Source organism: Aythya marila (genome assembly GCF_965140915.1).
Source record: "Aythya marila genome assembly, chromosome: 14".
Lineage (NCBI taxonomy): Eukaryota > Metazoa > Chordata > Aves > Anseriformes > Anatidae > Aythya > Aythya marila.
In genome coordinates this window covers 4,467,813-4,494,420 of record NC_139055.1, presented here as the reverse complement: position 1 = coordinate 4,494,420, position 26,608 = coordinate 4,467,813, and the positions used below count along the sequence as shown (strand labels likewise).

The 26,608-nt window shown below is 38.5% G+C and overlaps 1 protein-coding gene across 1 annotated transcript in view; it reads right to left on the bottom strand.

Moving 5' to 3' along the window:
- The window catches only part of TENM2 (teneurin transmembrane protein 2), a 782,568-nt gene that overhangs the window by 71,769 nt on the left and 684,191 nt on the right, over positions 1 to 26,608 (bottom strand). Inside the window, exons 15-17 of the mRNA XM_082771651.1 lie at positions 13,652 to 13,846; positions 7,990 to 8,190; positions 5,601 to 5,786 (exon numbers count right to left, since the gene is read on the bottom strand). Coding sequence (XP_082627777.1) covers positions 5,601 to 5,786; positions 7,990 to 8,190; positions 13,652 to 13,846 — 582 coding nt within the window. The remainder of the gene's footprint in view (positions 1 to 5,600; positions 5,787 to 7,989; positions 8,191 to 13,651; positions 13,847 to 26,608) is intronic.

Genomic DNA, 26,608 nt, shown 5'->3' with positions numbered 1-26,608 from the left:
GATTATTGACTTCATGATGAAGTAAAAATCTAAATCTAAATCCTTTCACTTTATATGTGGCACTCTCTTGTGCCTGCAAAAAATGTAAACATGTCTAAAAACTGTAAAGGGCATGATCATCCCAAAACACCCAAGGAAAAAAAAGTTTTTAGTAATTTTTTTTTTTTCCCTCAGTAAGAACATCAGAAAGTGGGATGTAATCTGTCTAGTATTCAGCTGGGCAAGTCCTTATATCTCAAAGGGAAGGTTTTTTAAGTATTTACCTACTGGGTGTAATATTTGCTCTTTGTTTGGATGTTTCAGAGTGGCTCTATGTATGGAATCACAGACCAGGAACATGGAATTCATAGAACAATTGGAAGGGACCTCAAAAGATCATCAGGTCCACAACCTATAATTCTGCAAATACATAAACTCACAGATTAGACTCCTTGGCTGGATAAATGATCAAATTCTACTTTTAAGAGTGGCATCCAATTATTAACAGGGATGAAAGTACAAATTTTAACTTGGAACATTATCAAATAAGTTATTTAGAATGAATATTTCCTTTTAAGCTCCAAGGGACCACTTTATACTATCGTTTAAAATCAGACTGGAAGAGAGCTTGCATAGTTCAATGATTTTCTGGTCAGCTTTCTGACCCATGGCAGGATGAATTATTCTATGGTATTCCTGACAGACATCTGTCTAAACTATTGTTAAAAGCTCCATCAGTGAGGATATCACCACTCGTTCAGACAATCTCATTCAGTTTTTCATTTACTGCAGCAAATTTTTTCCTACCACCTAACCCAAATCTCCCATCCTGTAACTTAAACTCAAACCTCTTATCTTAATCATCCCAGACAGAAAGTCCTTTCTCCTTTTCTGCACATTTTCATAAAGCTAAGGATTTTAGGTTACTTCCCACTATGTAGGGTACAGGATTCCAGTTCCCTCAAATCCTTCTTCTTTATTCAAGACCCTGACAACCCAGAAGACAAGGTACAGGACTAATACAGATCTCTGAATCCCTTATTTGCTAAGGAACATTTCCTACCATTTGACATTTTCAGTATAAAGGCTAAGGACTCAGTGGGGGAAAGAGAGTGGCAGATCCTCGCCTCTGGAGTTAGATTCTGAAAAACAATCACAAGGGCAGGAAGCAGTCTGCGGAGATGCTCATATTACCGCTGCTTCTATTTTGCCTAGCAGGTAGATATTAGGAAGTTCAGCTTCTGTGGCTGTCAAAGGGGCTACAGCTTGTTTGCATTAAAAACAGAAAACGAGCAGAAAAGGTAAGAACTGTTCTGATCTTAATCTGCAGCACAGTATCCATACCATCGAGCAGCCTTTACTGCAATCTTACACCACTTTACATCTGAAAGCAGGAGTGTTTAACCTACGTTATTGTAGGATGTGAGCAGAAAAGAGCAAGGGTTTGGGAATATGACAGGTTGGCATGAAGAAAATCTTCTGTATACACTTCTGTTGAGAGAGCTCACCATATAAAATATGTTTGCAGTGTTTTAAAGTTTACTCATAAATATTTAGAATGAAATCCTGATTTCTCTGGTCTCACAACAAGATTTTTACCAATGACTTAATAACAATTGTATTTCGTACTACAGGGATATGGATTACAGATGGTACTTCGCTTTTAAAATTATATTTGTGTCTGTTCCTTAAGATCTCCTTATATATCACACTGTTCCTATTGTACAATTCTGGCAGTTTATGTGGAGAACATCCCCAACAATAGATTAAAAACAATAGTCTTACACATCCAAATATTATTTTCAGTGAAAGTAACAGACCTGTTTCATAACAGCATGCTTTAACAACACTCAGATGCTTCAAGGAAAAGATAAATCCTCCATTTTAAAATCCTGGCATGAAATTGGTTCAAGATTTAGCAACTGCTGTATCTTATTCTTTTGCTTTGTTATTAGTTTTCCAATAATCTTTTCCTCATCTAGATTACCCTCTATTATTTAGTTAGAACTTCCTCCATAATTGCAATCACTGAATAGTAATCACTTAATAAATATATCCTGACAGGTCTATTTTTGCACTGGGAGAAGATTCATTTTCTTTATCATCACTCCAGTAAGCAATTTTTCTCCCTACCTGAAGTAGCAAAATGAAATGTAGTGTCTGGTGCACAGTTCTGCTCTGATACATACAGCATTTCAGTAAGACCAGGCACCAATACTTTCACTTTTTATTCTTTGGATGTGGATTCTTCAAAACCCGTGTAGCAAGGAATTTGTATTCACCGACTTTTATATATAATTCTATTGATGCACATAGGCAAAAGCTGCTTTGCACAGCTTGTTAATAGTGAGCTAATAGTGGCATTCCTGGCGACTTTTCAGAGTTATTTTCCTACAATACAGGCAGAACAGAGAGAAACCACATTTTTGTTAAATTTCATGAGAGGGGATTGTGAGCTTAGGTACACAACATGGAAAAGCCAAAAAGAGTGTGCGTTCAGTCTGCTGTCTATAAAGGATTAATTTTATATTAAATAGAATAAAATAACCTGAACAAACTTGGATACCTGCAGGTTGCTATAATGATTTCTTTTCCCCTATGATGTGAATATAGCACAAGAAACTGCTGAGGAAACACAAAGAAAATAAAATAAATGGTGGTCTGTGTAGAAACCTGTCTTTCTTCACAAAATGGATCAATTTGTCCTAAGTGGGCTTGGCCTAAGTCACTCAAATCAAAGCAAGTCTTTCTGCTGACTTGAAAGGATTTCAGGCTAGTTCTAGCAATAAATGGATACTCAGAGTAAATAAATTCTCCGATGAGAATCCCATTTTTCTGCTTGAAGTAGAGAAATTCTCAAATGTATTGTGAGGCTAATGAGGACCTCACACAGGTATTTAAGAATTCAAACTGTGTTCTGGGAAGGGAGAAATTCAGCCTCTGCTCATATGCTTTTTTACTCTGGTCTGGCCTTGCTCTGTCTTTGGACAGACTGTGGGGTTTGCCAGGTGCCTTCCGAACAGAACTATGTCAAGGTTCAAATACATCAAATTTGCATTCTTGAATATTATTAAGGTAAACATTCCTTAGTAAGTAATTCTGACACAAAATGGTCTGCCAACATTTTAGTTGAAAGCTAAACCCATAAAGGAAATACACTAAGTCAAAATGATTTTCTGTAAAATTTAAGTACATTTTAGATCTCCACACTGCTGTTGAAAATACCTTGAGCGCCTCATCTTTGATCCAAGTACCAATCCACTGTTTAAGGACCAATTTTCCAGTGTTAACTTCTAGCATTTTTTGTACAAGTAGTGGCAAAAATTAGTTTTATGATCCTTATTGCTCAAACTCTTTCTCCCTTTCAGCCCCATACAACATGAGCCTTTGTGTTAAAACCAAGCCAGAAAAAACAAACCCATGGAATCAAGCTGTGATTTTCCTCTGAACTGAATTCCATTTCTGGCCTCATGTTTTGTGCTTTTGTAAATAGCCTCACAATCAGGTCTGATGATATGAACGTATCAAATTTCTTACTAATACAGCCCAGTCATAAAAACATCTGTGTATACACAATACAAAAATTATGGCTGAACAAATTTAAATGTATGATAATTACAAGGGCAAACCTTTTTTTTTTCCCTGTAGTCTAATCTTTGCTGCAGGCAGAACCATATTAAATTTAAAAGAAATCTTTCTAATACATACCAAACAAGCAAAAAAAGCTTACACTTATTTACTTAATCATTTCAACAGCACTGCCCTTTCTCTCAAAAGAAGAATTGTTTATATACTTCTATAACAGGGAAAATATTTATTTCATAGCTCTGAAAATTAAACTAAAACTCTTACTTCAGGGTTCACTAGTTGAACTTGTAAATTTCAGAATTCTTTTATGGCATTGGTGTAAGGCATCTTTTTGTGTGCACAGTAATGAAGACTTAAAATACATTAATTACCTCTAAACAGGCATATTTCTAGAAGATTATAAAGCAAAAAAAAAAAAAAAAGGACAAAGAAGCAACTTTTAAAATAAACAATTATTAGACAACTTAATGCAAAAATATTTATAAACTAGGCATTTTGTAAGGAGCTGGTAATTACTTAATATTAAAACAAAATGCCTAGATTAATCCAGTAGAGAGAGGTTGATATGATGGAAGTCAGAAAGCAGTTGTGAAAAAACACTCTGCATCTTTGCTGGTGACAAAGTGTTCAGTCATAAAAGCTTTGATTTAAATCATATTAGCATAGTGTGGTAGAAGCATGCAGCACCACAACATCTATGGATATGCCCTAAAAATAGGAATCTTTTTTTTTTTTTTTTTTTTTTCTTCCCAATAAGCACAGTCTTTTAGTTTCCAACTCGTGTGCATTTGAAATGGATTGTATATTCAGGAAGAAGTCAGAGGGGAATGAAAAAAGAAAAACAGCTTGAGGGATGCAATAATCTCACCATACTTTTAATTAAAGAAATAACAATTCACTTGTAATAGGACTGTCCCATTAGGGTCCCTGATTGCCAAGAAAATCTCAATTGACCTACTTATTTTCTTTGGTAAATTCACCACTTAAAGATGATCTTGGATTTGAACTCTGTAGGTTTCTTTTAAGGTAAGTCCTCCAAATTTTTTTCAGGGGAAAATACACTTGCCTGAAACTTACATAGTCTCAGCTTGCAGTTGGATACTCTTACTCCAGATTATCTTGCTCATGTTTCTCAGAAGAGACGTGACCATCTAGATTTTCCCATTTTCGACTACAGTACAGGGAAAATAACTTTTTTTTTTTTCCTAGTAATTTTGCAAGGTAGTCCAAACACACAACCTAACTGCTTGTAGTGACAAAATAAAGAACTTCATTTAGAAACAATTAATTCTTCTTCAAAATAAGATTTCAAGTGCTGTAATTGAGAGGATAGAGCATCATTACTTTGTGTAAGTATAACCTTTTTGAACTTCCCAGGCTGACACATCACAGCTGAGATGCAATCGTGTTAGTCACGGCACGCTGCATGATGCCAACGCTGTACTGAGCAGCACGCTATTAGGAAAGGGTACAGCAGCATGCTGCACTACTGACAAGGCCCTCCCATGCTGTGATTGTCTATATGCAAACACCATGCCCACTGTCACAGCACAACACAGGAAAATGCTAGGGAGCTATTTCTGTAACACCAGGAGCACTTATTCCTCCACAACTTGACCCCTGCTCTGTGTGGAGATGGTGGTGGTGTGTTTCAGATGCGATGTATAATAGCAGGAAAGCACTGATGCATCAGACCAGGAAATTAAAAAGGATGCCATTCACACAAAGGAATGTTTAGTTAAGTTTGAAAAGCTTGGCTGAAATGGTACCGTGATGGACCATTTGTTACATCTTTACTTACTAACGTTCATTTGCTGTGGATTTTTTCCCCCCAAATCAGTTTGTTATCGATTTTAAATCATTCCAAGAGCTCATCTGCATTTCAGCCCAAACATTTGGAGTCTGAACTAATTTTTGAAAGCATTAGGGTCCTTAAAGGAACAGCCTATTACAATACACAACAATAACTATGTTTCTACGATTTATGAAAAGAAAGCAATATGTGCCTGTTTCGGTGCCTGTCGTTTGCCTACCAATGGTGCAGTGCTCCCCATTCCAGCCCTCTCTGCATTCACATTTCCCATCTTTACAAGTTCCGTGCTCTGTACAACGGGGATGACACACTCGCTGGTCACACGCCACTCCTGTCCACCCTTCTTCGCAGCGACATGCTCCGCCAATGCACACCCCATGAGTGCCACAGTCTACAGAGCACACTTCTAGGAGGAAAAAAGAAGAAAGATTACAGCTAGCTTATGCCAGTGGCAATAGGGCAGAAGTAGCAACCCAAGTCATTAAGTAAAAGTGAGTAGAAGAAATATGCTTTTGCTGAAAACTACATGCTCTCAAAAACTGGCCTGTTCATATCCGGATCAAACCCAGCAGTCAGCTTTTGCTGAAGAACATGGTAAACTACATGAAAGAGTCATTACAAAATTCTGTTCCTATATGCTGGGCAGATTGCTGTAGAGCTGTGTTCTCTATTCTGATACAAGCAATTTTCACAGGTAGCTTCCTCGACGTCTGTCAGCACTGCAGAAGGAGTTCTGTAGTTCATGTAGTTCTGTTTTACTCAAACCTGAACCTGTGTTGATTTTAATACAGACATTTATTTGTTAAGAACGAGAACAAAACTCACCTATGACACACTGTCCTGGTTTCAGTTAGAACAGAATTAATTTTCTTCCTAGTAGCTGGTGGAATGCTGTGTTTTGGCTTAGGATGAGAAGAGTGCTGATAACACCCCGATGTTTTAATTGTTGCAGAGCAGTGCTTACACCAAGCCAAGGACATCTCAGCCTTTTGCCCTGTCCTGCCAATAGGCAGGCTGGGGGTGCAGTAAGAGCTGGGAGGGGACAGACCCAGGACAGGTGACCCGAACTAGCCAAAGGGGTATTCCATAGCATCTGACGTCATGCTAAACAATATATAGGGGTGGCTAGGCGGGGGGAGGGGGCCGGACTGCTCGGGGTTAGGCTGGGCATCGGTCAGCGGGTGGTGAGCAATTGCATTGTGCATCACTTGTTTGTACATATTATTATTACTTTCCTATTATCACCATTGTATCATTATTATTATTATTATTATTATTATTATTTTGTTATTATTATTTTCCTGTCTTATTAAACTGTCTTTATCTCAACTCACGGGCTTCACTTTCCATTTCTCTCCCCCGTCCCAGAGAGGGAGGGGGGAGGGTGAGTGAATGGCTGCGTGGTGTTTAGCTGCCGGCCGGGTTAAACCATGACACACACTCAGCAGAGAATGGTGACAATTCAGGGTCACTTAGACTCTAGGAGTGACTGGAAAAAATACTTGCAAGTGAAAGTATTTGGAATCCTACTACTAATAATGGTGAGATATCCAGCATCTTGCTCCCAAGTTCTCTTACAGCTCTCTGCCAGCAGAAGTTGTGGAAAAGCAGAGGAGTCTTTTGCCTCATGCATCAAAGAAAATGACAGTTTAAATTCTCATTCATGTATTTTTCTAGCTGCTGCTGATGCATGAAGCAGAAAAAAGCATATCTTGATACTCATTTCACTGGTGGGGTATTCTGAGTCATTAATCTTAAGAAATAACTGAATACATGTGAAAGCTGTAAAAATTACTTTGAGAGTCTTGCTTATGGCCTACTATTCCATCTCAAGATTCAGCTTGCAATATAAATGCAAAATTTCAAGTATTTTTTCCCCCGCAAATAGAACATTTGCTGTCTTGTCAAAACTGCTTTTTTTCTCCTTAGCTCCTTCTGTTAGAATAAACAAGTTTTATAATATTCAAGTCAACTGCAGCTTTGGAGAGGATGAAATTTTTTAGTTTAGACTTTGGTGCTTGGTTTTTATTGTGTCTTCTGCCCTAAAATTAATTCTTTAAATATTCCATATACAACTAAGAATCAAAAAATACCCTATATGCAAGGGTTTTCTGTTTTGTTTGGTTTTTTTTTTTTTGGTTTTTTTTGTTTTTTTTTTTTCATAAAATGGGTAGCATTTTGATGCACAATGAAGCAAACCCTGAAAATATACTCAGTTGGAGTGTTTTGCATTCCCCAAATGTTATGAACATATTTATAAATCACTGCTGTGGAGTTTTTCAGCTGAAGTTGCCAAACAGCTATAAAGCAGTTATTGAACTTTCTCAGTCCACAAGAGAGTCAGTTGCAGAATGAAATACAGACTCCTGACCTACACCCCCACCCCCAGCTGTCAGTCCCAAATTAGGAATGTATTAAAAAGTAGTATTTAAATAGTATTTAAAATATATACACACATACAATGCTTCTTTCCAGCATAATCCAGAACAGGACCAAATTTGTTCCAAATAAAACTTTCTAATTTATTTGTATTTCAAATTTGCCTCTGACATTTACGTTTTAATGAAATAGGTGCATTATTGCAAAATCAGAAGAAATATTCTTCTTACCAACAGAGCAGTCGGGACCCATCCAGTTGGGATCACAGCTACAAAGACCAGTGTCAGACAGGTATGTACCGTGCCCACTACACTGGTCTGGACACTGGGCTCTGGGAAGCTCACAGTTTATTCCACCCCAGCCTGGGCTGCAGAGACATTCGCCATTCACACAGACTCCATGATTGGAGCACGTTGGATCTAAGCAATCAACTAAATAAGAAAACAAAAACGATGTAGAGAAAGGTCAGTTCCCACAATATAATGTCTGGAAAATATGTAGTAGTGGTACCTTGAAAAGTTCATATCACTGGGACAAAATAAAGTAAATTCATGTGGTTGTTTAAGTCATAACTATCTGGTCTGAGAACTGGAAAGCGTGAAGTAATTACATTAGCAGAATATAAAACAGGGTGTGACTGAAAAACAAAAGTTTACTGCAGGAATTCTGGAGTGAAGAAGTACAAAGAGTTAAAAATAAAAGTTAAATATACATAGTAAGAGCTCCACACATAAGCCTTAGTCTGGGGGCATTCTGAAACACACAAGTTCTGCTGAGTTAAACACTGTGTGGAATAATGTATTGGCCCCCTCTTCTCACTTAAAATAAATAAAAACATCAAACGAATTACACTTTTCAAAGAATATTTTTTTTTTTTACTTGGGAGTATCTTTATCAATACTACTATTATTACTATATGCTAGACCATTGTGAACATAAGATTGTGATATCTACTTTAAATACCTAGAAGTCAAATTATCCGTGGCTTTTAGCTTCTTTTAGACTTTTAAATTATTCAGGCAGTTTTGAACATTTTATTCCTAGTCCATTAGTAGCTAAGCAGTGAAACTGAGAGTCCCTGTTATTTCAACCCATGTTCTACCCAGCAGGTAATTCTTTTAAGAAATAAAGAATAACAGATGTACATACAGATTTCATCTTTTTCTTTATCTGAAAACAACAGCATAAGAAAGTGAAAACAGCTATGACGGAAAATCATCCATAAAACCTCTTTTGCCATTTCAGTCCTGACAAATAAAGGAATGTTATGTGGTGTCTTTCAAATAAGCTCTATCAGTAACGTTATGGTTTTCCAAATTTTTATCTTGTATCATTAATCTGTGTAAGTGCACTATGCTCTACCGTGAATACCAACATTGAGGCTTCACCAACTGCCTTTTGCTGTGGAATTGAGGGTCAAGGTCAAACTTATGTCCTAAATAAAATGAATTCATCTCATGACTGGTATATATCAGCTCACAAGAGAAGAACCAAAAATGATTGGCATTCTCTCTTGCAGCTCTAGGAAGATCTGAGTTTATAATGAAAGTGATTTATCTCTCATCTTTTCCAAATTGATCCTTCTAAATTAAGGCAGAGACATTTTCACTCTGCCTTATATGAACAATACTTGATCTTTCAAATCTCAACTTTTCTATAAACAGTCTTGTCAAATTATTTTATGAAGTTACAGAGCATTTAAAGTAAGTATATAGATTAGATACAACTCAGAGGATTGAAGCAGGCCCATTTAGAGATACAATAACATGAGTTATCAGAATAACTCATACTTGATTTTAATTCAGATTACTGTAGCACAGAAATTACGGTAACAAAAAATCTTCTTATAAGATTTTCACTGTAATAATGACCCTGGCAATTTCTTCTTATTATTTTTTTCAAGATTCAGTGCTCAATTAATTGGATATGAAAATACTATAGTGCAATTTAGTATATACCCATAAACCATGATTGTTTTGTGGTTCAGTTCCCAAAAAAATCATAAATTCATAAATTGTTCTAAAATTATCTAGAACCTTCTTCCTGTTAGTCTCCTCCATGCTCAACAAAATCGAAAACTCCAAAATTTAGATTATATAATTCGTGCTATTTCTGTTATACCTGACACGGACAGTTGTGACAAAATAACTTGATTTAATAAAGAAATAAAGAACAAAAAGAAAGATTTATGTCAATTTACCTTAAGGATGAATGCTACTCTTTCCCCTAAACTTGGTCTTTTCTTTTAAGGTTATATTTTAATGGGAAATTCGAATAGGTAACGTGTGTAACTTTCTGTTGTACGTTGCAGGACAGTTAACTTTAGAAAATACTGATTAGTCCTAATGTATTCCACATTTCAGAAACACACCACCTTCCTTCTCAAATGGAAGTGCCCATGAAAGCAATGTAGAACAAAACCACCTCCTTCTACCTATATGAACCGTTTCCTATTGCTGAATTACTGATGCATGCAGCTGAGATTTACTCACACAGAATAAGCCTATCAATTCCCCTAAGGCCCAATACCCTTGTTTTATAGAATAACAACTCACATGAACCCTCTTTGTCCATTGTTCTAGACAAATATACTTTTTTCTTTGTTTTGTTTTGTATGATTAAGTAATAGCTTTCAAAGTTTAAACTTTAGAGACCTTGTACTCTGAATTCGAACCTTGTTCTATTTTAACACATACTCTTCGGGTTATCATCTCCAAGCCAGATCCTCAGCTGCTAAAATTAGCATAACTTGATTATCTGTAATAAAACTACACTGCTTTATGCTACAAAGGTTCTGCCCCCAACTCTTTAGAAGGGTTTACAATGGTACTTAATAAAGAATTATAAATGGAGCTTCTTTGGTGTTTAAACAAAGGACAACACACTTTAGCAAGTGAGTCTGTTAGACTTACTCACAGCCCCTTGGCAGCTCAGATCATTAGAGCTCATTTAGTATTGGGCCCTCTGTAGATTTGACAAAAAGGGTACTGAAAGCAATTTATATCCCTAAGGACAAAAAAGGAGGTCAAGGAGTTTTCTGAACAATATGTACCGTAAACCCCCAAAGAGCCATGAATTACACTTATGAAGTTAAATGTCATTGAAAAATGACTCGACCATGAAACTGACAAGAAAAACACTGTTAACTTAACCTAATTTGTCAATTTCACTTGTCTCCCCCCAAACCAGATTGAATGAAATCTGGCAAATATGCCACTTCATTCTGTGTGCAAATTTGTTAATAGAACAACCGTGTTTATGCTGCAAAAATCGTGCATCACAGATATTGATTCTAGTGCCACTTTCATTTCAGGTAAATTGTTTGAACAATATGACCATGACGAATATAAGAAATAAAAAGCTAACGGGAAGAAGAAAAATGCTGACCCACTTGTTCTAATTCAATATCCTAGTTGGAAAATGGCAAATGAACCAAATTTCAGTATTCTTTATGGAAGCTCAAATCAAAAGAGGAAATTCCATATTCTAACATAAATATAAATATATTTATTTGCATCATTCTACCATTAATTCATGCATAAAGTTTAAATATGATCAGATGATTACTTGCAACTGGAAAGACAAGACTTCATATCATACCCTTTTCCCCAGAGCTCTTGAATTAATGTGACAAATATGTACAGATGAAATGGAATTTTACAGTAGAAATATGCTGGTTGCTCCTTATTTACTTGTGAATTAATTTATTGAGTTATTTATTGCCCAATGAGGTATGCAAAAGGTTATATTAACCTTTTCTATCATGTTATCGGCCCCTTCCAAGCTTGCAGTTAATACCTTCTGCCTTTGCAATTCATTTACCTCTTAAACTCTTTATCCTTTCAAGCACTGGTGACTAAATAATCTATATCCTTTCCCCTCACATATTAATTTAACTCCCCCAAACTTTGTTGACTGAATGTTTTGCGGTGTTTCCAGGTTTGAAAGGTGTTAACATTAATGCCTTTGCAACAGTGCATGCACTAGCTAGCTTGTTCTATAAACTTATCTGGAGTGAGTGAGGTATTTGCTTCACCTAATTCAAACATTCATATCAGGATAAGCTAAATTAAGCACTACAAGAGCCTATTTCTCTTGTAGGAGTGTTAGGGGATTCAAAGATGTCTACCCCAGATATAGCACAAACATTGCAGACAATTGAAAGTAACGAGAGAACTCCATACAAGTCCCTGGAAATTATCATCACAGTGGATGAGGAATTGCTTACAAAGTAGAATTTACAGAATTAAATGAAAAATTGATCAATTTTAGGCCATTTACCATAGTCTCTCTAATAATTTTAAAAATTATAAAGAAACACAGAACATGATGAAATTCATGTAACTTACTTAGATTGAGCAAAAAATTGCAGGTTGTAACAGAAAAAGAGCTTCTGCATTCCTAGGGAATAGACTGGATGTTGTAGGGCATGCTACAGGCAGTCTTTTCCACCTTCAATTTCCATAAGAATGTGAGCTATAGCAGGGCATTTCAAATAATTTTTTAATTTTTCCCATAATCATACACTCAGGGTAACCTGAGAACTGTCATTTGTAGCAACGAAAAGGGACCTTACAGAATTTTCTGAATAGAACTTAAACTGTAATTCATTAAAAGTAATGGAAAAACTAATGACTTCAGCTGAGTTCTGGATTAGAGCTCTAGTGACTACTGTGTTGTGAAGCATTCCTAGAAAGAGATGACAGGAATGACCTGAACAAATTGTTGCAGTGTTGGCAGTCCCACTATTGAGGATCCTAATTTATATTTGCTTTCAGCAAAATAAGCTCATTCAGACTAATGCCAATCTTGTCCTAAAGGCAATAATTGCAGCCCACATGCAAAGATTAAATCCTCCTGTGACATAGGTCCCCATGATTTTCTTCCCTCCTGCCCCCATCTTTTTTAAAATTTATTTATTTATTTGTAGGAGAAATCGTTGCTTACTACAGGGTAAGACAAAAATTGATATATATGTGATGTACAGCTCTGCATCCCACTCAGAATACTCCACAGAGACCCTCTAGTCCGGAAACATACAACTCCTCTCCTGTCACCTTAATCTTCCAACTGCTCCTCCTTTTGGAGCATTAATAAACTCTGGGAAGTCATCATAGAGTACCTTGAAATATCACTGCTCTAAGGATGTGCCAAGGTATGCAGAACTGTCTATCTAGCATTCCTCTGGAGAGTTAAATTCTCTCCTAAAACCATACTTTCATTTTAAAAAGAAAAGGAGTTCAATTTAAGCTGTGCATTCTAACAAAAAACACTGTGCATAAAACCAGTATCAGCTCCATCTGTGACCACATTTTCAATGGGCCATACTGTTAAATTTGCTCATTCTGCATACAAAGAACTGGACACTTAGAACATTAAGAACTTTTCCACATTTAAGACAGTTGTTGCTAGTGTATGCCATCTTCCTTTCTTAAATTCCATGTCTAACAGGACTAATTTGCACTAGGTGAAGTCTGTAACACCCAAGTGTTCCATATCTGTCTCACCAATTTCTGTCTTAAAAGTGACTTATCTGTTTGCTTTGTGTGGAGCTGCAGTTCTACTGCTTTTCTCTACTACTACCACTTTTTCCTCTGCATTTCACTTCTAAATTGTTCAATAAATATAATCCATAAGAAAAGATTTATCTTCACTCTTCAGCAAAGGAATTATTCATGTTTACTTGTGGTACTCTTAGCACTGCAAAACAATGTATATAAAAATCAGAAGTTTAGTTTAAACTTTCATAGATCAGTAAAATTGTGATGGACTACATTTCTCCTTCTCTTTTACAATCATCTGTTAGAGTAGGTCTGCATTTAAAATTTTATTTTTTCCTAAGCATTTCAAAAGAAACTCACAACATAGAAAGAAAATGTGCTACAGTATTACCTTCTTCACAGTTTTCTCCTTTATAGCCAACAGAACAGACACAGTTCCCTTCGATGCAGGAACCGTGACCTCCACACGAGGGATCAATACACTGGCTGATGGGTACATCACATTCTGGACCTTTCCAGCCACTGTAGCATAAGCAGGTTCCTTTAGAGTACTGACCATTGCCACTGCACAGTACCGGGCAGGCAGCTGGGAAATTGAACGGAAGAAAAACAGCATACAGGGTCAGGAAAAAACTCTAAAATTCCTCTAAAGTGCACTAAAAATCCACTTCCAAATACTTAGACATATATATGAGTATCTTAATTTACTGGAAAAAAAATTCAGAGCCAATTTGTAGCAGTTCAGTTCTTCATTTCCCAAAGAAACCATTTGATTACTATATAATAAAGCATGCATGTGTCGGGCATTCTGAGAATACAACTACTGTTCTTTATAACCTATTGGTGATGTCTGGGATAACTGATGAGGCAATGTGAACAGATTTGATTCTGACATTACTCTGCTTTGTTCCATTAGGTAACATCCACTCTTCTCAGATAGCAGAACAGTCCCCACAGCATGTTAGTATATAGCAGAACGTTTTTTAGCGTAGCGTCCCAAAAATTTATTAGACCCTTTGACTTGTTTTTCCCATATACAGATCGTGAACACAGAAATAACGCAAGCTTTCATCAATGCAAATGCATCAATACAAATGCACCTTGCCACCAATATCCTTGCCAAATCTTCTTTACCCATATCTCAGAGAGACTGTTTCTACCCTAGGTGTACTGACAAGAAAGCACCATTAACCCATATCCATCTCTCGTGTATTATTATAAAGACAATTTTTGAGCAAATATACAGAATTCATTTATTCAAATGAAGTGAAGCCTACAACTAATAAAGGTAGCCAGCAGGTCCTGCATGCTCGGAATCAGAAGTTGTACATATGCAGAACAATGGAAAGAAACAAGTGGCTTACTAAAGCCAGTCACAAATAAATGTTACACCAAGACATATTCACACTCCTGTATGCCCACATCTCCCATGCAAACATGGCAATTTGTGAATTTACATGCCTGCCAAAGGCTGAATGTATGGTCACCCACCAGAGAAATGGGAAAAATAACCAAGGAATCACAGAAAATGGAACTAATGAAGTGAATCTTTGATTAGAGGTGCACTTTTACACTCTTCTTTGATGCAGTTTGATAAAGACTAAAAAGTATTTTTCTGTCTTTTCACCCTTCAAAGTAATTAGAAACTAATAGCTACTTCTACAGTACCAAAAATATACTCCAAAGCAACTATTAATCATTAAAAGGTCTTACTGTCCCTCTTGCTTCTATTATCCTTTTAACCTGAATGATCAAGGAGAACCCAAGTAATTGATTTACTACAAAGAAATGTGTAATTGTCCTGTTGCACAACTCCTCCACTGTTCGGTCCTGCAACTCTTATTAATCTTAGCTGTCCCATTGATCTGCTGCAAAAACACATCTCATGATGGATTTTTTCAAGAATTTTCTTTTGTGCAGTGGAAACAAATTGATCAGATAAACATATATACAGATTTGTAACCTTAGATGTTAGCTAAAATTTGGAGTACTGAGAATTATTTCCTTTAAGACCACAAGTTGATTGGTCATATGTCACTTGTATAATCCTTTTTAGCTGATTTTTTGTACAACAGAGTTACATGTTGAGGTCTGAGAATTATTTTATTTTATTTTATTTTTGCTACCCCTTCACTGTCTGAGTACGGTCCTTCGGAAGTAGCATTTTCATTACTGGTATTCTCTCTTACCATGAGTCTTTGTAATCTTGCTTAACTTTTTTCTTCACTCCACAAATGAATACAGATATGAATAAAATATAATTTTCAGCAGCAGCTTTCTGATTTTGGACATGATATATGCTCACAAGTCACGTTACTTCATTATATGCAAAAGTTTATGCTAAACTTCTAACTTATGCGTTTTGCAGTTGGTTTCAGAATTGAGCTTACTGAACCAGCTGGACTGAATTTCAATGCAGGCAAATATCCACTACGTCCAAACTGCACTGTAGGTCAGCCCACTTTAAATGTTTTTACATGTCATCATGTAACACCCTTCCATGATATACAACACACAGAACCAGTAGCACCTTGGATGCCATTTCACTAACTGCTCATTCTGTCTGTGTATATTACATCATGGAGTCTATCTCAGCTCCTCAGCATGCACTGCTTTTCACTGCCTAGAAATGCTAACTGCTGCTACTGCAAAGTCATACAGGTGAGCCATAAAGGAAGGGATCACACTAAGACTGCTTCCACTCCTCAGGTACGAAGACCTGGGGACCCAAACAATTCCATTGACCATAACCCTCCATTTCACCACAATTAAAAGTTACTTGGGCAGATGCTGACACCTTTTCCCAAATCAGTGTAAGTAAAATAACCACTTCAGTTCTATTCTCTTTACTTGCCATGACATAGAAGATCTGGAGGTGAGTGGTCAGAAGGCAGTTTGTCCTGAAGACCTAGAGTAATCATAATGAGTGCCAAGTTTTGTTGAAACCTTCCACACCCTGACACGCTGTAGAGACACTGTTCATTTTTTTGGACTTTATCTTATGACAAAAACATTTCTCCCTAGATCTAGGAAGCTCTCAGTTCCTGTATGTGGTGGTGAAGATTGCAGCCCCATTGTTCTAGTCCAACACAGAATGAAGTACTACTGTAAGATGTGTATTCTCTACATGCTTCCAAGCCACTGAACAGACTTAATGGTATTGTTATTAACAGTTGCTCAGTGGGGCTCCTCCAATTGTACTGGGACATGCCAGCATATGGTTTGTGTTTGCCTCTCAGCCTCCTTCACCATGCTGTGATAAAACTGCATGGAAAGAAAAGGACCTGGTAGTGCTAAGCTAATCAGAAGACAGTAAACAGTTTCTTCACATAAATCACATTTATTCAAGTAGGTATAAAGACAAAAAGTCAGAGATGACTTTCAAGCTGGATACAAATGAGGAGCAGTTTTTTTTGTTTTTTTGTTTTAGAGGTCAACATGGCACTCATTGCCAAGAAAGGATTTCTGTTCTGCAAACCTCTCCTCTGGAGTCAAAACTCAAATAAAGGCAATAAATCTATTTGAGCAACACAGTTCCCTGCAAGAGGGACTGAGGAGAAATAATTACATTATTAAAAACAACAACAACAAAAAAAGAACCATCAAGCAGCCTAGATGGGACCACTCTAGATCTAGCTATACAAGGACATGCCAGTCAACTGCCATAAGACTGTTTCTCTCCTTGCCTTGCACCTAAGTCTAAATAATCAATTGGCAACTGTGGTCCAGTCAGAGAAATGTATATTTGTTATTTGGAAGACGTTTATTGGAGAGCCATTTTCAGCTCCCACTTTTGATCTAAATTTGCAGGGTTCAGCTTCTGGGACACCAGAGATTGGATAGCTGGCAGAGCAGAACAAAGATTAACAGATGGTGCCAGGTTGTGGGCTAAAGAGCTCCTACAGAAATATTTATTTATTTTTTTAAAGTGTTCCCTTGGCTTGTTCTGGTCCTTTAGGAATTGAACTGAAGCTGAAAGCCATGTCACTGCTTTTCATTTCTCTCTTTGTGCTTCTATCAGGTCAGAGGTCTTGCTGTGGTCCATAAGACCATTTAGACCCCGTGAAACTTCTCTATTACTTCAAAAATAATCTGTCTGCAGTGATCAGCAGTTGAGGGATGCATTTCCAAGATGTTAGTGACACAAGAACTGACTCTGGACAAATGAAAGAATCTGTCATTTAACCTTAGGGATGAAAATTTTTACAGTTAAGATTAAGAAAAGTGACAAGATGTCCTTGGTCAGATTTTGGCACTTTCAAGACTGCCACATTACCAAGATAGCAGGAGAAAGATGTAAATAAGAATGTTAGCACGAGTAGATTATAAGAAGCTGCTTTGTCATTGCTGTAATAAATAGCTTGTCATTAATTTTTCTGCTCTGGGTTTATAGGTTGACCTAAGTGAGGAAGAGAGAGAGAGAATCAAGCTACTCTTCTGTAGAAAACCCAGGCAGGCAGGCTAAAATGAGGCTTGCTAGGCCTTTGCTAGGTCATGTTGCTGCAAGATGAGACTTCAGAACAGTCAAGACTAATTTTACATTCAGTTTGCCTCAGTCAACGTCCAAACACCTCAGGAGTCATCTGGAGTTCATGCTTTCTAGCAGTGCTTATTTCCCCTACATGTAGGAGATGGGCCCTATTCCAGCACAGGCCTGTGTTCACAGCCCACTGAAGGAACGTAGGTTTGCATAATGGAACAATCTCATCTCTGTGGGCAAATCATTTGCATAAAGAAAACCACATATTACACACCAGCACTTTCTAAAAGTGGGTAGAGGTGTTAGGGAATACTTACAGCAGCATTCAAGTAAGTTACGCACTAAGGTATATCTACTGAGTGAAGTTCAAATAAGCACAACAGCTATTAAACCTGAATGTGGCTTCAATGATGTGATTCTGCTCTTTACCAGTGCTTGAACAAAAGCAGACTGGGTTCTTTACATGGTTCTCAGCTGATCAGATTACAGATAGCAGATACTACAGATCTTTGAGTCCTGTGGGTTGCACACTTTGAAGAGCATGGATTGGACAGGGACAGTCAGCCAAACATCTCCCTAAAAGTTTTCTCTCTCAGTTTTCTCTGGCAAGTTATTTTGGACTTATTTTGTTAATATTCCCTGATGGATGAGAAAAGATGGTTTGATAACAGCCTGTTACACATGGATTAGGGGGGGAGATGGTGAGTGATAATGCCCAAATGGTCTGGCATCAAAAGCCACCATTTTCTCCAGTGACACTTACTACAAGTATCCCAGCTGCAGTCTGTGTACACACTCCTTTCACCCACCCTTATGTTATTCACACATACATACTCACCAAAGCTGTTCTTCTAGAGCATGACAAGACCAGTAAAGGATATCTGAGGAGTCAAACTCTTGCAGGCAGTTGCAGAACTTGGTTTAGTTACACAGCTGCTTGGTTGAGAGGCTTTCCCCTGAAACTTGAAGCTCCAAACAGGTTTGAAGGCAGAGTTCTGGCTTGGTTCCTCTTGCTGGAGAGCAAACATTACCCTAGTGCAGAGAGAGTTCTGTACCACTAGGACCTAGGGTGTCAGTTCTTCTACTGCAGCTTTCTTTCAGTTCCTCCTCATAAAATAGACAAATCAGTATACTTCTCTTGAAATTATTTGAGTTTCTGGGCACACAAATACGCAGACTTGAAAGGTTTTAGAACTTGTATCTGAACTGCTTCCCTGTCCTGGACTAGGTTATAAGCTCTTATAATGCTCATATTTTGCAAGCAGCTCAGATTTACATCCAAAAGTATTTTTTCAAGCAGGGCGTTAAGAAAGTCAGCTTCTTTTGTGCCACCTACAGGCTTATTCAAAGCCGACAAGCTGTCAGGAATCACCCCATATAAAGTCAAAACTTTTCAACATATGTACCACAGAAATTTGTGGTGAGATGCTCATGGCAGGTTGGTGAGGAGAGTCACTTGTATCAATGGACAAATGATTACATCAAGCCTAGTGGGGTATTGTTCGAGTAAGGATTAGAATGGTTGTGTCCATAATGCTTGTAAGCCCTGATCTTACATACAAACCAGATTCTTCCTACCATAAGCTCATACGCATAAAAGATGAGCTTGACTGTGTATTTACAAAGTAAGCAGTAAGGAGAATTGGGACAGAGTGTTGAAGTGCAAGTTTAAGGCTATACTAACAGAACACTTAGCCACAGTCTAAAACCCCCTTACATCTTAAGCATGAATAATTATTTCATCAATCAGTTTGAGCAAGGTTATCAGGAAAGATGAAACTCATGAAAGAATATTCCCTGATTCAATATATATTTAGACAAACTCATGAAAGGAAAATCTAAAGAGTCTACTATCCACAAAGAGACAACCATCTGCTGTACGAAGTTCTACCACCCATTAGCTGTAGAATCAAATGAATTTACTGGAGAAGCATCAAAAACAGGTACAATTTTTACTCTTGACTATATGTTGTATGCCACCATCTGGACTAGAGTCCTAGGTAAAAGGGATCTTGTCCTGAGCCATTGCAACTTTATTTCTGTAATATAAATGCTATACTAACAAACACACTCAGGAAAAAACAAACAAACAAACAAACCAGCCAACCACAAACAGCATTCTGAAGACACTTTGTAGAGTCTTATGTAAGATAAGCTTATACACCCTTGTTGAACTGTACAGAGCTTTGTTAGACCTAAGTGAAATAAGGATTGTTAGTATATGTAGATGATCCTGTTTAGGAGGAAGAAGTGAGTTTCTGCTAAAGAACATGTGGTTATTATTATACTTTACAAACCTTGTTTCAAATGCCTCAGAAGTATCTGTTGTGATACTTCAGGAAACTATGAAAAATTCAAAAGACTGTTTCTTCTTTAAGGTTCACTTAAAAGTGAGTGCATTTGCAGACACAAATTACAAAAGAAGGGATATATACATAAGGCCACAGAATGAAGAGCAGTTCAACTTCCCTGACATATCCTGGAAGCACAACACAGCCCTGAGAAAGCAGTCTAGGAGGTTTCTGGAGAGCGTGGAAGATAGCTTCCTGACGCAGCTGGTTAGTGAACCTACCAGGGGTGGTGCCCCGCTAGACCTTCTCTTCACAAACAGAGAAGGACTGGTGGAGGATGTGATTGTTGGGAGCTGTCTTGGGCAGAGTGACCACGAAATGGTGGAGTTCACTATTCTTGGCAAGGCCAGGAAGGGGACCAGTAAAACCGCTGTATTGGACTTTCGGAGGGCTGACTTTGAGCTGCTCAGGACACTGGTTGGTGGAGTCCCTTGGGAGGCAGTTCTGAAGGGCAGAGGGGTCCAGGAAGGCTGGGCGCTCTTCAAGAGGGAAATCTTAATGGCGCAGGAACGGTCTGTCCCCACGTGCCCAAAGACGAGCTGGCGGGGAAGAAGACCAGCCTGGCTCAACAGAGAATTGTGGCTTGATCTTAGGAGAAAAAAGAGGGTTTATAAGCTTTGGAAAAGTGGGCAGGCCACTAGGGAGGACTTTAAGGATGTAGCGAGGCTGTGCAGGGACAAAATTAGGAAGGCCAAAGCTCATCTGGAGCTCAATCTGGCTACTGCCGTTAAAGATAACAAAAAACGTTTCTATAAATACATCAACACAAAAAGGAGGACTAAGGAGAATCTCCATCCTTTACTGGATGCGGGGGGAAACTTAGTTACAAGAGATGAGGAAAAGGCGGAGGTGCTCAATGCCTTCTTTGCCTCAGTCTTTAGCGGCAATACCGGTTGTTCTCTGGATACTCAGTACCCTGAGCTGGTGGAAGGGGATGGGGAGCAGGATGTGGCCCTCACTATCCATCAGGAACTGGTTGGTGACCTACTACGGCACTTAGATGTGCACAAGTCGATGGGGCCGGATGGGATCCACCCAAGGGTACTGAGAGAACTAGCAGAGGAGCTGGCCAAGCCACTGTCCATCATTTATCAGCAGTCCTGGCGATCGGGGGAGGTCCCAGTTGACTGGCGGCTAGCAAATGTGACGCCCATCTACAAGAAGGGCCGGAGGGCAGACCCGGGAAACTACAGGCCTGTCAGTTTGACCTCAGTGCCAGGGAAGCTCATGGAGCAGATCCTCCTGAGAGTCATCACGCAGCACTTGCAGGGCAAGCAGGCGATCAGGCCCAGTCAGCATGGGTTTATGAAAGGCAGATCCTGCTTGACGAACCTGATCTCCTTCTATGACAAAGTGACGCGCTGGGTGGATGAGGGAAAGGCTGTGGATGTGGTCTACCTTGACTTCAGCAAGGCTTTTGACACCGTCTCCCACAGCATTCTCCTCAAGAAACTGGCTGCTCTTGGCTTGGACTGGCGCACGCTTCATTGGGTTAGAAACTGGCTGGATAGCCAGGCCCAAAGAGTCGTGGTGAATGGAGCCAAGTCCAGTTGGAGGCCAGTCGCTAGTGGCGTCCCCCAGGGCTCGGTGCTGGGGCCGGTCCTCTTTAATATCTTCATTGATGATCTGGACGAAGGCATCGAGTGCACCCTCAGTAAGTTCGCAGGTGACACCAAGTTAGGTGCTTGTGTCGATCTGCTTGAGGGTAGGAAAGCTCTGCAGGAGGATCTGGATAGGCTGCACCGATGGGCTGAGGTCAACTGCATGAAGTTCAACAAGGCCAAGTGCCGGGTCCTGCACCTGGGGCGCAATAACCCCAAGCAGAGCTACAGGCTGGGAGAGGAATGGTTGGAGAGCTGCCTGGCAGAGAAGGACCTGGGAGTGATGGTGGATAGTCGGCTGAATATGAGCCAGCAGTGTGCTCAGGTGGCCAAGAAGGCCAACGGCATCCTGGCTTGTATCAGGAACAGTGTGGCCAGCAGGGCTAGGGAGGTGATCGTCCTCCTGTACTCAGCTCTGGTGAGGCCGCACCTCGAGTACTGTGTTCAGTTTTGGGCCCCTCGCTACAAGAAGGACATCGAGGTGCTTGAGCGGGTGCAGAGAAGGGCGACGAAGCTGGTGAGGGGCCTGGAGAACAAGTCCTACGAGGAGCGGCTGAGGGAGCTGGGCTTGTTCAGCCTGGAGAAGAGGAGGCTCAGGGGCGACCTTATCGCTCTCTATGGGTACCTCAAAGGAGGCTGTAGCGAGGTGGGGGTTGGTCTGTTCTCCCACGTGCCTGGGGACAGGACGAGGGGGAATGGGCTTAAGTTGCGCCAGGGGAGTTTTAGGTTGGATGTTAGGAAGAACTTCTTTACTGAAAGGGTTGTTAGACATTGGAACGGGCTGCCCAGGGAAGTGGTGGAGTCACCATCCCTGGAAGTCTTCAAAAGACGTTTAGATGTAGAGCTTAGGGATATGGTTTAGTGGGAACTGCTAGCGTTAGGTCAGAGGTTGGACTCGATGATCTTGAGGTCTCTTCCAACCTAGAAATTCTGTGATTCTGTGATTATTTTTTCAATTATTTCATTATTGTGAACTTCAGTCATGCTGAAATGGTCTTAAGAACAGTGGGAATAAGCAAGATCTAGAACAACTTTTAGGTTACTCTAGGAATTTCTGCTCTTACAAGTAGAAGCTGGTTGGAAGTCAGTTTGTACAAATTCACCCAGGAGGAGAAGAATGAACACACAACTATTAATGACATTATATATGCTTTATTAGCTTCTTCACAAGACTGTTTGACTACAGAACACACAAACAAAACTGAGATTATTTAATTGTATTATTACTCTATGCTTGCTGGTCAGAGTTAGGAAGAAATACACAGCTTTTCATAGCAGTCATGCCCTGTAATCCTTACCTCAGTTGCCCAAACCTGAGCCTTACCATGCTCCCTTGTCTAGCTCTGTCAAACTGCACATTAGCAAGCAAGAACGAGATTCACAGAAGAATTTCCAGAAGGACAAAAAACCCATCAGGTGTGTCAAATCTCTGACATTCAGAAACCATTTGGGGAAAGCAGCACACGCTGACTTAAGCACTAAAGTATGGATGCTTTAATTAATCCGGGGTGAATTTAATTGCTTTAGTTAAGTGGAAATCGGGTTAAAAATGATGCAGAGCATGCTGGGGTGTGTTAAAAACATGACATATGAGTTGGATGAATCGATAAATTAAAAGTGCACAGATGTTTTAATTAAACCCAGGAAAGTTAACGAAGATCGCTAGAGACTTTTAAGCCTATGATTAATTCAATTCATTTCAAATACCTGTAGAGATATGGGGATGCCTCCATTTTGAGAGTTATAGAAGTTCTCAATCGATAAGTACTTAAGCTGTTCTACAAAAAAAAAATGGCAGGATTTTTACAGAAGTGACTGAACAGTAATAATTGTACAATGAATATTTACATTCTTCTGAACAATCAGCAAACTTTTTGCTAAAATTTATCAAAAAGTTCAGTTTTTCTCACTACCTTCAGTGTGTGACCTTGTATGTCAAAGATAACATTTACTGTACCATCCTGTACCATTCCACACAGTATCTATTTCCATTAGATAACTGCTTTGCTTACAATTATTATTAAAAATCTGTGTAAGAAATATGAATGTGTCTTACCACATTATCTAGCAGAATACTGATAATCTGAACTTTTATGTTCTGACTAGCAATTTCCACAAGCACAGCAAATTTTGGCATTATCAAATTGGGACTAGCCACTTGGTACAGGATATTTTTTCTTTACAAATAGCATGATATTTTTAAAAACAATGTAGTCTGTAAGAATGGCGAAAATAAAAATTAAGCAGGTGTCAGATATATTTGATGTAATTCACCGGTGGGCTGAAAGGACTGAAGCTCCATTACTGCTAGCATGAAGATGAGCTTAGTCAACCTACCTACCCATAAACAAAGATCTAATTCTTAGTTCTCTAAAGACACTGGAGTCCTGAGGGGGAAGAGAATAAGAGAACTGTGTGCTCTCACTAGAAAAGTCACAGAACAAACTACAAATTGGAGAGAGAGAGAGAGAGAGAGAGAGAGATGGAATGTCCTGAATGTAAATGGTATGTCCTGAAAATACTGCCCTGCAATCTAAAAATCTCATTCTTTGGAAACTAGTAACACAGAATCAGAGCTGTGAACATCCTGCTTTAGATATAAGCAGTGAGCTTGACAGAACTACAATAATACGTAGAGATAAATGCTACTTTCTACCAACAGATGGAAATAAACAGATGCTGAAATAGACTACTGTCATAGACTAGCATGTAGATCTTCATTTGTATATTTTGATATCTTTGTAAATGGAAAAACTGAGGAGAAGGGAAAACTAAATTATCTCAGATGTTTCAGTAGCTATCTCAGTGGAAAGAGTCAGTGAGGAATGAAAGAGATGATGTTTCAAGCTTTCAAAAGGCAGCAGCAAGGACAACCATCGAGTACCAAAATCATCCTTCCAAACATATATGTTGTCATTCCTAACAGAGGAAGCACTAACAGCATGAAGTCATTTATACATACAGAAAGAGACGTGAAATATTTCTTGCAGTATTTTTGATTAAAGTTTACAACATCAACAGTGAAATAATCTGTCCTTTTCATATTTCTGTGGTTTTGTTACAACTAAATAGCAGTTCAGTAAACGTAGGATTGCACCCAGAGGTTGAGATAATCAGCATATTTAAAATCCAGACTGCTTTGGTCCCATTTTAGTTACTACTATTTGCATTATTAAATTGACCAGAAAGGATTTAAATCATAACATGATTAATTACATAGCTCTATATTGGCTGCAGATATTTAAGTATTTTGCTACATCTGAGTTAGAAACTTTATTCATTTATTTGAGAAAGCAAATGGGGATGACAGCTAACTGAACTCCATCTCACCCCAACAGGGTCTAAATATAGGAAAAGATCTAAATTACAGGTTCAAGTCTGGATACAATACAGATATGAACATACCCCAAAGTCATGCAAGCTGGAATTGGAAGCTGTGACTCAGGGCCATGTCTGTTCTTCAGGGACAGAGAGTACATAAGCATCTCCTAACAGCTGTATTTCCATAATGTGATTTGCAATACTACTTGATTGTAGCTGCTTCAATGACATTTACTGTTATCAAAAGGACTCCAAGATGATGCCAACACAAGTGCAAAGACAAACTCTTCAAACTTAATGAAATAAACAAATATCAATACAAGTCCATGGAGACAAAACGATCTTAAAACAAAAGGTAGATTGCAACACAATCAAATAAGCTAACCAATTAAACACAAAAACAAATTACGAAGCATACATCTTCATGAGCACAGCTCAGCTCAGCCAGGCATGGTCAGAGCATAGAGATTCTTAGCCTCTAATGGAAGTAGTACAGGATTAGAAGAAAGATTTTTGGCTTGCTGGAAACTAAGCTTCACAATGGTATGTGTTCTGCGTGTATTTGTATGCTTGTGCACCTCCTTGCTGCTCTGGGAGCCTTTTGAAATATTCTATTTATTGGAATATGATTGAAACAGAAAATATTTGCGCAGATAGATGTGCTGTTGCTGCACATGTATAAGAAAGCAAGAAAGATAAAGTGAAGCAGCCGATAATAGAGTGGGTTTTGAAAGCCACAGTGAGAGATCAAATGAACATACCTAGCTTTTAATAAATATGAAAATATTATTATAACGCTTCTGAAAGAAAATTCATTAACAGGATTTTACTGTGTTCCCATACAGTTTCAATAGTGGACATGGGCAATACAAACTTCATTATCATACTAAGCCAATAAAACTTGGTTCCAGATTTTAGGCCTTGGCTACAATATCGCTTGTAGCTCTGTCTTTGGCCTCTGAATTTCTACAAGTTGGGTAATGAGTGATCATATAAAGAAGCATTAGCACTCACTGAAATCAGAGTCATAATTACTTGGATGCACGCTTTTAAACTATTTTCCTATTGTATTTTGTCCAGAAGTGACATTAGCAACCTGAGTTATTTCCTACCTTCTTCACTACTGAATTCCTCAGCGTTCCTTATTCTTTTTTTCATCCTTTTACCTTGCTCTCTGGTATTTTCTCCTATGGAAGTCAGTCTACCCTCTCAACTGTGACAACATCCTGCAACTTCATTGGAAAGCAGGCCCATATAAAATGTGAAGTTCATTTATTGCAATGTGAATTTACAAAGATATAAAAGGGCAATACAGTACACCAGCACAAATTTGGTGATATAAATACTGGCAGTTTAATATGGAATATAAATGGTAATAAATTCTCTATATTAGATGCAGGTACTGGGTATATTAAACAACATTAAATAAGTATCTTAACAATTTTTAAAGCATTTTGACTGCCCTGCAAAGCTATAACAAACAGAAAAAGAATGTACTTCTAAACAACTGGAGCATCCCAACTTGAAATGATTTGGGACCAGCTCTTCTCCAGATAAAATCTTAGTAATGCAAAATTCAAGGCTGGATTCAGCAG